Below are 12432 nucleotides of genomic sequence, written 5' to 3' on the forward strand. Positions count from 1 at the left end.
CTTCCTGTGGAGTTTGGCACATGCACTGGTGTCACCCTTGTTTGTTGCGGTAATAAAGCGGCAGAACAGTTCCCGTGCTTACCCTGGTGTTTGCTAGTCCCTGTTCAACGAGGACATTTGAACTAGCACTAATTAATCTCAGATTAGTATCTCTCCCGGCAGCTCTCTGCAAACTCTCTGGGGAAATCATGGTTCTAGAAGTCCAGCAGTGGCCGGCCTATTGAGGCTCCCTGCCATGGGCTCTGCCCACACTCCCAGCAACTGCTCCCAGTAGTTAAAGTATAAACTCCCAACTACCTGGTAAAATCAAGGCTCAACAAACTGTAACCCAACAATCAGATTTATATTTTAAATTATCAATCCACAATACATCCACACAATAAACTTAGAACCACCCGCATAGACAAGATAACTTTGCCTACAGAAATCCATCCCAGCTACCTTGGCAATTCAAGACCACCTGCCCCCACCCCCATCTTGATTTCCTCTTCTCTTCTTCCTCTTTCTTTCCTAGCCCTTTTCCCTGCCTACCTTCCTTCTCATCCAATGCTAGGCTTTGCCTGCCTACGCTTGTTCAGTTCATGTTTGGGGAACCATTTTGGTGAGACTCTATGGATGTAGCTTTTGATATTACTAGGAGACATAATCTCACAGCAAAGGTTCTGATCTCCTGGTTCCTCCAGTCTTTCTGCCTCCTCTTCTACAAACTTCCCCAAGCCTTAGGTTTGGAGGAAATGTTCTGTAGCTGTATCCTCAGGGAGGGGGCGTTCAGGTAAATTTCAGCTCAGGGGACTCTGGCTCTGTTTCTGAAGTAAAGAATAAAATATATTAATTAGACTAGTTGTCCTCGACCAAGCTGGCCACCAGGAACCCTTGCTGAACCTTTGACGGAGATTAGTATAGGATGAAATTTAAAGGTGGCAATTTTTCCTCACCTAGAGAGCGCCCAAATAATTGATACTAAGACTTATTAAGTTTATCCAACAAGCTTTAAGCCCAATAACTGAGCAGTCATTCCTAACCTTAGGTGCTTTCTAGCTACTTCCCCAGCCACACACCTGAGTTAGGCTCAGTTAGAGCTGCTCTGTCTGTATTCTCATGGCAGATTCTCTCTCTCTCTCTTTTTTTTTTTTTCTTTTTTAAAGTGTGTGCCATCACTAACAGGCAGTTTCCTTCATTCTTTTTTTTTTTTTTTTTAAGATTTATTCATTTATTATATATAAGTACACTGTAGCTGTCTTCAGATACACCAGAAGAGGGCATCGGATCCCTTTACAGATGGTTTTGAGCCACCATGTGGTTGCTGGGATTTGAACTCAGGACCTCTGGAAGAGCAGTCAGTGCTCTTAACCACTGAGCCATCTCTCCAGCCCATGGCAGATTCTCTTGTTGGCTCCTCTCCTGCTCAACCTCATGGCAACTTTCTTCTCCTGGGTCCTCGAGTGCCTCTCTCCAGCTCTTCTCCCTGGGACCCCGGTTAGGATCAGAAGTTCAGCCTTTCTATCCCCTCTGCCCAGTTATTTGTTCAACCTTTTACTAACCAATCAGAGATGATTGGGGAGCGTTCTTTATACCACACTGAACAAGAGATTCTTCAAACATTCATGACAGTGCCCATGTCTAGACTGTAACTAGATCTTGAGGCTCAGAAATCTGCATCTGAATGCACAGAGCACAAGACCAACAGAGTAGAGTGGGTCTCATTTCAGTAGACTAATGTGGTCTGAGGTAGGAGCCTGCCTTGGCTGTTACTGAGTATTGGTTCTTCCCACCGTCCCCGAACACTGTTGCGTAGAAAGCAGCATTGTGGGGCTGGTGGGGACTTTCAGGGCTGCTCCTTTCTTAAGATCACCTTTTTGTAACTACCCTGAGAGTCAGGACATTTACATCATTACTCACAGTGACGGAGACACCTCATGTTCTAAAAAGTCGATGGTGAGGTGGTTTCGAAGAACTCTTCTCACTGAGACCTGTATGTTCTAGCAGATGTGTCTTTACTAATTTGAAAATGAACATCGTTGGTTATCAGAAGACATTATTTACTTATTGTTCTTTTGATACAGGGTCTTTCTGTGTAGCTCAGGCTAGCCTGGAAGTCATGATCCTCCTGCCTTGGCCTTTATAGGCTCACACCACCATACGTGGCTCACCTAGATTTTTTAAAGTATACATTGTATTTATTTGGTTAGTGAGTGTTTGCATGTGTGTGTGTGGTTCACACACCACACTGCACATGTAGAGGCCGTGTGGAATTGGTTCCCTCTTTCTAGTCTATGGGTTTCTGGGATCCAGTTCAGATTGTTGAGCTTGGCAGCAAGCTCCTTTCCCTGCTGAACCGTCTTGCCAGCCCCTATCACATACTTTTTCCTTTTTTCTGGTTTTTTTTTTTTTTTTTTTTTTTTTTTTTTGGTTCTTTTTTTTTTTTTTTTTTTTTTTTTTCGGAGCTGGGGACCGAACCCAGGGCCTTGCGCTTCCTAGGTAAGCGCTCTACCACTGAGCTAAATCCCCAGCCCCCTTTTTTCTGTTTTTTGAGATGAGGTTTTTCTTCGAGTAGCCCAGGCTGTCCTAAAACCCTGGAACTCACTTTGTAGTCCAGGTTGTCCTTGAACTCAGAGATCTGCCCGCCTTTGCCTCCAGAGTGCTGGGATTAAAGGTTTGCATTACCCGCACCTGGCTTTATCAGATATTTCTTAAACAAGAAACGACTATTCTCGTTAAAAGTGATGTACCTGAAGACAGCTGTTCTGCATGTTTAGCTGATGCTACTTTGCACAGTGTCGTCTGTGGTGAGCACATGTATAGTGCAGCATTGAGTAGATAGTGCTTGCTGGAAGACAGCGGATGACAGACAGTGGAGGGACAGTGGACACTGCTCAGAGTAGTGATTGATTCTTTTGAAGATTGCTTTTCTGATGCCAGTCTGCAACCAGATTCCTGTACTAGCACGGTCCTTCCAGCTGGGAATGTCAGACTTCATTCCTACACACACACACACACACACACACACACACACACACACACACACTTCATTCCTCTACACACACACACACTCACACACATACACACTCAGAACACACACACACACACATCACATGCATGCTCCCTTGTGCTCTTTACCTTAATGGTATGAAGTCAATGACTACTTGCCACAGAAGTTTTAAACCACTGAGGGATGGCAGCTATGACAAAATTGCACAGGACGTTCTAACAGCCTTTGTAGTGTAGGCATGTGTTCCCAGGTCCAGATCAGTTCTGCACAGTTTGAAAATGAGGAACTAAAGAGCAGAAAGGCAAAATGGCTTGTGTGGGTCACACTGTGGTGGGTGGTAAAGCTGGAATTGTAGCCTGTAGTCCTTGGATTGGTCGACATATTTAGATGTTCAATAAATGTTAATTACCTTACTTCAGTTTTAATTCAGACCAGTGGTGTAATTCTGTTTCAAGTGGAATATTTTCAAAGAATTCCAGTGAAACCTGTTGAGGGATAGGAAGGCCTCATTTCCACCTGAAGGCCTTTCCTCAGGCCATGGCAGTGTTGTACAATCAGGCAGTTGCAGACCAAGGTAGTGGTCATGTGCTGTGTCTCGATCTGAGTTGGTGGGGTGTGAACATTTACTGTCAAAATATTCCTTTTTATAGCAAGCTCGGGCCAACGGTGGCAGCTGCCTTGCCTGTCCTGCTTGCCCTCTCCGATAAACTTTGCTACACCACAAGCATCTGAAGCACTCACTCTCTCCTCAGACTCTCTCTTTGGAAGCACCTGCCAGAATCAAGAACAAGGCTCCTCCCCATGACTGGCCCCAGGAGGGAGAAATAACCTTTGAGAATGCGGAAATGAGATACCGGGAAAATCTCCCTCTGGTCCTTAAGAAAGTGTCCTTCACCATCAAGCCCAAGGAAAAGATAGGCATTGTGGGACGAACAGGGTCAGGTAAGGACGGCTCTGGTCTCTGGAGGAACGTTGGAAGTGATTTAATCTTTGGTCAGCACATGGCAGCTTGTCAAAGATCACTTTCATCTTTACAAACCCAATCCCCGCTACACAAGTCACTATTGTCTCAGGCCCCTCTAAAGCCAGCTCTCTGAGCTTGCCTTTCGCCTTGCTCTTGGGACAGGCAGTGCTTTCTCAGTCAGTCTCAGAACAGCATGTGGCAACGTTCAGTAGACAAAAGCATCCAGAAGTAGTACCACAGATAAACAAAATCCCCCACAGGCCTGCCTAGCAGCTGCATTGTTAGTTGGTTCCAGATGTGGTCACGTTAACCAAGGTGAGTCATCATAGGTCCTCTCGTGACAGTCAATCTCCTTATGTCTCAGTAACCGTGTCATACTCCTGCACAGCTAACTACATTCAGCTGCAAACTAGTTCTGTATTTTAGAAGAGGTAATGCCTTTCAACTTAAATATAGCAGTAGCCACTAATATCTCAGTGTATGTATGTTACATTAATGTAGAGAAAACACAAAGATCTGCTTAATGTATGTGCATGTATATGCACAGTCTTAACAATAATTAGAAACACTAATGTCAGGTACAGTGTTTTAGCATCTAGTCATATGTCCTTATCTGATATTTATGACCGCCTTCCTCTACTAACCATTCTGTACTCCCAGACAGTACCTGGGAAGGTTTTGGTTCTTTCAGTGGATGAGTGATGCACACCTCCGTCTCTGCAGGGTCTGAGCCCTTTGTCATCCTGCTTAGATTGGGTGATAGTTTTCCAGTGACTTTAATCAGGACATGGTAACACCAAGAGACACCCCAAAGGATCTCCTGCACTCTAGATAATCGTTTTCCCCTCCACCGTAGAGAAGTAATCAAATAGCCCTTGGTAGTCTGGGTCAATCACCCTCTTCAACACTATTAGCTCACAGTGGCCAGGAAAAGCCCAAGCTGCCAGGTTAATAAAATGTTTGTTGTTTCTCCAGGAACACCCTCCTATGGAAAGCCAAAAATCTTAGGCTAGCAGAACTTAAGGTTTTGGGAACAGGAATTAAATATTTTCCTAGTGGGTTACTAGGGGTGTTAATGAACAGAAACGTTCCCTTTCCTATCCCCAATTCCTAGACCTGTGAATCCCAGCTTTGGGAAAATAGAACTGTAATTAATATATATGAAAAAGTAAATGTATATATGTATATACATACATATATGTATATGATGCTTATTCAAAGCATATATCGCCTTCAGGAGAACCCTGTCCCCTCTCCTCCAGGCAACTGCCACCTGATGATACTGTGTCTACAAAAGGCCATTTCTGGGTCTGGACGGGTGGGTCAGCAGTTAAGATTAGTTGCACGTGCAGAACACCAGGGTTTGATTCTCCTCACCCAAGGCTCACAACTGTCTATAATTCCAGTTTCAGGGGATCTGGTGCCCTCTTCTGACCTCAGTGGTCCAGGGTAGTCAGGTGCCACTAAGTGACAGACTCATAAACCCCCTAAGGAATGGTGTCATGTCAGTGACTCAGTGTTGGTCTCTGTTGCTGGCCAATCTGCCCCTGAGCTATAGCTGCAGCCAGGCCAGCCTTGGTGAGTGGAAGTCCATGCCGTCCTGCCCATGCGCAGTCTCCCTCTCTGCCACTGTGGCCTCTTTATTCACGGGCCACTGGGAAAGACGAGGGTGGCCAGAGAGAGAGAGGCCGACTGCCTACAGAGTGGGCCATGCTGTCTTCCCGATTACTGAACTCTGCTGAAGTCACCTTTCGATGAGCATTTACATGGGACACGAGTATCCTTTGCCCAGATGCTTTTCTCATCAGATTTTCCAATCATGTTCTTTCCAGATCCCTGATCACTCAGCCACTCCATTGGCAGCAGCCCGTGACCCAGTAAATAACCACACTCCCTCCATTCCTTCTTCCAAGCAAAATGTGTGACTATGTATACTAACCAAAGTTCTGCCCAATGCAAAGATTTCTCTTCATGGTGTCTGTCTTAGTAACTGTTCTGTTGCTATGATGAGATGCATGACCAAAGAAACTTACAAAAGAAAACATTTTTTTTTTTTTTTGGTTCTCTTTTTCGGAGCTGGGGACCGAACCCAGGGCCTTGCGCTTCCTAGGCAAGCGCTCTACCACTGAGCTAAATCCCCAACCCCAAAAGAAAACATTTAACTGGGGGTTTGCCTATAGTTTCAGACGGTTACTACTTGACCATCATGCAGAGAACATGATGGCAAGCAGGCAGCCATGAAACTGGAGCAATGGCTGAGGGGCAATCTCATTAAACCACCATAGTGTCTTTCAGCCTTGTGCTAGAAAGTGGTTATAATGCTGTGACTGATCACTTCTGGTAGTTCTTTTTTGATGTGCAGAACCGTCAGTAAACCAGGCCCTAGCCTTGTCTTCTGTAGTCAATCATATGGCACGCCCATGAGGCTAAAGGTATCTGCTTGAGAATGGCAGGTATTGTAGTGGGAGTAGAATCCTTAGGCTTTTGAGACTTTCAGGCTTAGACCTTCAGATACAGAATTTAGCGTTACAATAGATAGCAACAGGACAAACCTCAACAAAGAGCTAACCAGGAACGTTGTGGCTTTTGAACCCCTAGAGCCTGCCTCCAGACACACACCACCTCCAGCTAGTCCATACCTTCTGATTCTTCCCAGGTAGTTCCACTGACTGGGGACCAATCACACGTTGATTATTCCAACGTGTGAACCTGGAGGGGGAGGCATTTTTATTCAGAACACCACACCCACTAAGGACTGTGCTTCTTTCCTGCTGGTAGGAGGATCCAGGTGCAATAACTTATCCTTCATCTAGGAGAGAATATCTGCCTGCCCACACCACCTGACTCCTAGACGTTTCTCTGGGGTGGAAGGTCCTCCAGTTTTTGTTGTATTTATTTCCTGTCCTCTGATGCACACTCACTTGAAACAATGAGCATAATGTCATCAGTATCGTGGACTGACGTGATATTTGTAGAAGAGTCAGATGATCAATATCCTTTCAAACTAAGTTGTGAACCTGTGCTGCAGAGTTAACAGACCCTTAAGGTTAAACTGTGCAGGTATATTCTTGGCTTTGCCAGCTAAAAGCAGATTGATTCTGGTAGTCCCTGTGGCTAGGTACAGAGATGAGGGCGTTTGCTGGGATCAGTAGTTGCAGTAGTAACAGGGGATGTCAGCGTGGTGAGCATCTCATAGAACATCTGCAGTTGGGATCACTGCTTGATTAACGTCGTCCGAGTTCATCCTCTGGGGTCTGTCTGTCTTCTGCACAGCGTGGATTGGAGCACTGGAGGGAGATATGTGGTGGCTACCACTACTGGATCTCAGATTGTTTGTTCCCATTTTTCCAGTGAGCGGATACTGGCTTTGCTGTACTATTTTCCCTAGTAAAGGTGACTGCAGTGGCTTCCGTTTGGCCTTTCTAAGCATAATAGTCCTCATTTTACAGGCCATGGAACCAAGTGGAGCTTCTCTTAACTTCTAAGTATATTTATTTCAGTTAGACTTTCTGAGACTGGGAAATAACATAAGTTTATGGACTCTCTGACCTACTACTACAAGTCAGTCTTGAGCCAAAATTCTGCTGATCACTTCACCGCCTGTCTTAGTCAGAGTTTCTATTCCTGCACAAACATCATGACCAAGAAGCAAGTTGGGGAGGAAAGGGTTTATTCAGCTCACACTTCCACATTGCTTCTCATCACCAAGGAAAGTCAGGACAGGAACTCACACAGGGTAGGACCTGGAGGCAGGAGCTGATGCAGAGACCATTGAGGGATGCTGCCCACTGGCTTGCTTGCCCTGGCTTGCTCAGCTTGCTTTCTATACAGAGCCCAAGATCACTAGCCCAGGGATGGCACCACCTACAAGGGGCTGGGTCCTCCCACCTTTGATCACTAGTTGAGAAAATGCCTCACAGCTGGGTCTCATGAAGGCATTTCCTCAAGGGAGGCTCCTTTCTCTGTGATAACGTCAGAGTATCAGAACTTAAAGAATGAATCCATAATATAGAGTCTGTATAGAAATGAGATTTATTAGAATGACGTGCAAGCTTCAGTCTAGCTAATCCAACAATGGCTGGCTGTGAACAGAAAGTCCAAAATTCAGTTGTTGTTCTGTCCATGAGGCTGGATGTCTCAGCTGGTCGTCAGCGTATGCCGGGATCCTGGAAAAGTAGGCTCTAATGCCAGTGAAGAGTCGGCTTGCTAACAGGGCAGTGGCAGGCAGGCACAGAGAGACGGGGTGGGGGCAGGGACAGGGACAGGGACAGGGAGGGGGGAGAGGGGAATGGAGGGAGGGAGGGAGAGAGGACATTTGTTTCTTCCATAACCTAATACTGAAATCACCTACCACTAATGGATTGATGTTTATCTTGTCTTTAGCTCCAGTAGTGGACATTTTTTTTATTTTTAAATGAAATCAGGTGTCCTGGTGTTTGATGTGCATGTTTAGGATAGCGATGACATCTCGGTTAACTGTTCCCTTGATTGGGATGAAGCGGCCTTTCGCCCTCTTCTGATTAGTTTTAGTTTGAAGTCTGTCTTGTCAGGTGTAGGACTGTAACGCCTTGTTGCTCCTGGTCCTGTTTGCTTGGTTCTTCAGTCCTCTGTTTACTCTGAGGCAGTGATGGTTAAAGCTGAGCTGTGTTTCTTGTAGGCTGCAGATAGATGGACTTTGTTTCTGCATGGGAACAGACCCATTTGATCTAGATTCTGTTTTATCTCCAAGAACTGATTCTCTGTCTTCTGCCTGACTTGTTCTATTTGCATTTCCTACTTGGGCATTGGGGTTTGTTGGTCCATCTTCAACTCCAGCCTGAGTTCTCTTCAGCATTTCTGTCTCCAGACTGAATTCTGTCCTCAGGTTCTGGATCACCTCCACCAGCCTTCCGTCTGTCTTTTCTGAGTTCATGTGGGCGTTTTTTTTCTCCTTGATTTCATTTGTTGACGAGGTTTCTGATTACTGTTTTAAGTTCTGTGTCCTATAGTTCATCTGTGTAATTTTCATGGGCAAGCATTGCTACAGGGCTGGTAGGTTTTGTGGAGAAGATACTGACTTGACTATTGCTATTGTTGGTGTTCATGTTGTGATGAGATCTGGCCATGTAGACTTTCTTGGTTATTTTGTTCTGAGTTACAGATAGACAGGATCAGGGAGAAGAGAAGATGCTGAGGTGGGTTCAGTCTAGAGGTTGGGAATTGCTTGGATGGAGTGAAATCAGGTGGGCAGAGTAGACTGGTACAGAGGGAGTGTGGGGGTGGCTAAATCTATGCAGAAAGATTGAATATGATGTGGAGAGTCCTGTGGTTTGGGAGACAGGTAAGGAGGATCCTAACCTCAGACTAGGCCACTGCCCTGGTTGTAGGTCCCAGGTAGATCTGCTGGGTTACAGAAAAGACAATGCCTGAGGTAGTCAGGGGTGAGACCCTGGAGAGGCTATAGGACGTCTGGGTATAGAGTGGGGAGGTGGAGGTGGCACAAACTCAATAGGTTATTCAAGTAGTTCACGACATGAATTTCTAGCACACTTCATGCCTCTGGGAGAGCCTTCAGTAACTCAAATATTGGCAGATCATAAAGCCTATTCCAGCAGATACATTAAAACTTTTAGCCTTATAATTCTATCTCTCTCGAACCATTCCTGGTACCAAGATTGTATTAGTCAGGGTTCTCTAATAGAACAGAGATGACAGAATGGATATCTATGGGTACAGAATTTATTAAGAGTGGCATAAGGTGTGGTCTAGCTAATCTATCAATGGCTGAAATGACAGAAAGGCCAAGAATCTGGTAGTTGCTAAGTCCACAAGGCTGTATGTCTCAATTGGCCATCAGTCTACATGGAATTCTAACACAAGCAAAGGAATATCTTAATAGCAGGACAGACGAGCTTGCCATGGAGAGAGGGAAGGCAAGCAGGCAGAGAGCACAAGCTTCCTCCTTTCGTGTGAGCTGTCACCGAAAGGTGTGGCCCAGATTTAGGAGGCTCTTTGCACCTCAGAGGATCCGGTCAAGAGAGCCCCTCACCTAGGTGCTTAACTGCCTAGTTGATTCACATGTTGTCATGTTGATGTTAGCCAGTTTTATCTTTCCAGAAGTTACTCACAGCACTGCTCTTCTGCCTCTTCTTACTCCCCAGGGAAGTCCTCTCTAGGGATGGCCCTCTTCCGCCTGGTGGAGTTATCTGGAGGCTGCATCAAGATCGATGGAGTAAGAATCAGTGACATTGGCCTGGCCGACCTCCGAAGCAAACTGGCCATCATCCCTCAGGAGCCAGTGCTGTTCAGCGGCACAGTCAGGTGAGAGCCTGTAAGGACCGGATGCTGGCAGAGCCACCACGGTTAGCGGAAATCCCATGGCCTTGGGTCCTGCATTTCCCGTGAGTTTGTGACTTCTGTTGCAGTGATGAGGCAGCTCCTGTGATGTATGTTGCTTAATTAACCAAGTACCTCAGCCGGGCTTTGCCACAGGCATCCAGAGATCAGAGATTTGACTCAGATTTCTGTCCCACGAACTCTTAACAGGATACTACTCTTGAGCCCAAAGTAGAGATACATTTAAGTTGTGATGTAGATTGAATCGATTCGTACTGTAAATTCCAAGTCTGGCCAACGATAGGGGCAGAAATGGTGGCCACTACCACTGCTCCTGTGCACCCCTTCCTTCTATCTCTACTGTGCGGCTGGGAGTTACCATTCTAGCGGTAGTACCTTCCCCAGTAGCTTCCGCCAACACCCAGTTGTCCGTCCTCACGTCCTATTTGCTCTGATGCCTCTCCCCTTTTATCTGCTGGGGACTGAAGCTGTTTGGGAATCTCTAGACTAAGCCCTCCGACACCATTGAGAGAGGAAGAGAGGAGACTGGTAGACTAAAGGCAGGGCAGTCCTGAAAGGCTTTGGTCCTGAGTCCAGTTCGCACTCTCACTGTATACTCTGCAACCACAAGATGGGGCAGCAGCCTCACAAGCAACAGCGTGAGGCAGCGAGCCTGGGCCTTTGGGTGTACAAAGATGTACAGGTAGGTGACAGATAAAAGTTTTTGTAGTCAGGTTGCTAAGGGCAGGGGACAGGGGCCTTCCCTAACCTTTGACCCACGAAGGAGATAAGGATTTGGTGAGGGGAGGGAGGAGTGAGTCAGGCAAGGTGGTCAGGGGAATCTTGCAGCTCTGACTGACCAGCAATCAGATGGCTTCTTTATACAGATTTTACAGAACAAAGACAGACTAATGATTATCTAAGAGGTACAGATTATGTGTATAATTTTTTTATTACACGTCTAGGGTTACAAGGTGAGTCACAGAAAGTACAAATTGGGCAGATTTTATTATTATCAGCTCTATAACTCCAATTCAAAGACTAAAGAAAGTCTCCTCCAAAGCAAACACATTTATTATATGAGTATTTATTTATTTATTATATGCAGCTTAAAAAAATTTTTTTTATTAGATATATTTCTTTACTTACATTTCAAATGTCATTCCCTTTCCCGGTTTCCTGTCCATAAGCCTGCATCCCCACCCCCTCCCCCATACGGGTATTCCCCCCATCCACCTCCCTTACCGCACTCCCCCACATTCCCCTGCACTGGGGGTCCATAGTCTTTCAGTAGTGGTTTAGTCCCTGGAAGCGTTATTGTTCTTATGGGGTTGCAAGCCCCTTTAGCTCTTTCAATCCTTCCTATAATTCCCCTAAATGGGGTCCTATTCTCAGTTCAGTGATTTGCTGCTAGCATTGATCTCTGTATTGGACATGTTCTGGATGTGTCTCTCAGGAGAGATCTATTTCCAGTCCCTTTCAGCGTGTACTTTTTTTTTTAAAGATTTATTTATTTATTATATATAAGTACACTGTAGCTGTCTTTAGACACATCAGAAGAGGGCACCAGATCTCATTACAGATGGTTGTGAGCTACCATGTGGTTGCTGGGATTGAACTCAGGACCTCTGGAAGAGCAGTCGGTGCTCTTAACCACTAAGTCATCTCTCCAGCCCAGCATGCACTTTTTAGCTTCATCAATCTTATCTAGTTTGGTGGCTGTATATGTATATGGGCCACATGTGGGGCAGGCTCTGAATGGCCATTCCTTCAGTCTCTGCTCTAAACTTCGCCTCCATATCCCCTCCTATGGATATTTTTCCCCCCTTTTAAGAAGGAGTGGGAGCATCCTTAAACTCCAGGGGGTTTAACATCCTCGTCTGGCCTTCATGGGCACCACCATGTAGGCAGTGTACAAACATGCAACAAAATACCCATCCATAACAATATCTTTTAAACTTTTTCCATGAAATTTTATAGGTAAATGAGTAGAGCTGAAATTAGTCATTCTGGGTGAGGTACCCTGGACTTAGGAAGGCAAATGCCATAGACATTTTTCTCATTTAAGTCCCCAGATATGTGTGTTCCATTAGAAATAGCCACGGAGATCAGGAACTTGTGCGCACATTTTGAGGGAGAGGAGATGGAGAGCAGCAGTATGGCG

General features: G+C 45.6%; 1 protein-coding gene across 4 annotated transcripts in view; it reads left to right on the forward strand.

The window, feature by feature from the left end:
* Abcc5 (ATP binding cassette subfamily C member 5) overlaps positions 1-12432 on the forward strand; it is a 96081-nt gene that overhangs the window by 76956 nt on the left and 6693 nt on the right. For all 4 annotated transcript variants that reach the window (XM_039087904.2, NM_053924.1, XM_063270243.1 and 1 more), the window contains 2 exon segments: positions 3742-3931; positions 10094-10253. In XM_039087904.2, the coding sequence (XP_038943832.1) occupies positions 3742-3931; positions 10094-10253 (350 nt within the window).

Source organism: Rattus norvegicus, chromosome 11 (genome assembly GCF_036323735.1).
Source record: "Rattus norvegicus strain BN/NHsdMcwi chromosome 11, GRCr8, whole genome shotgun sequence".
In the NCBI taxonomy this organism is placed as follows: domain Eukaryota; kingdom Metazoa; phylum Chordata; class Mammalia; order Rodentia; family Muridae; genus Rattus; species Rattus norvegicus.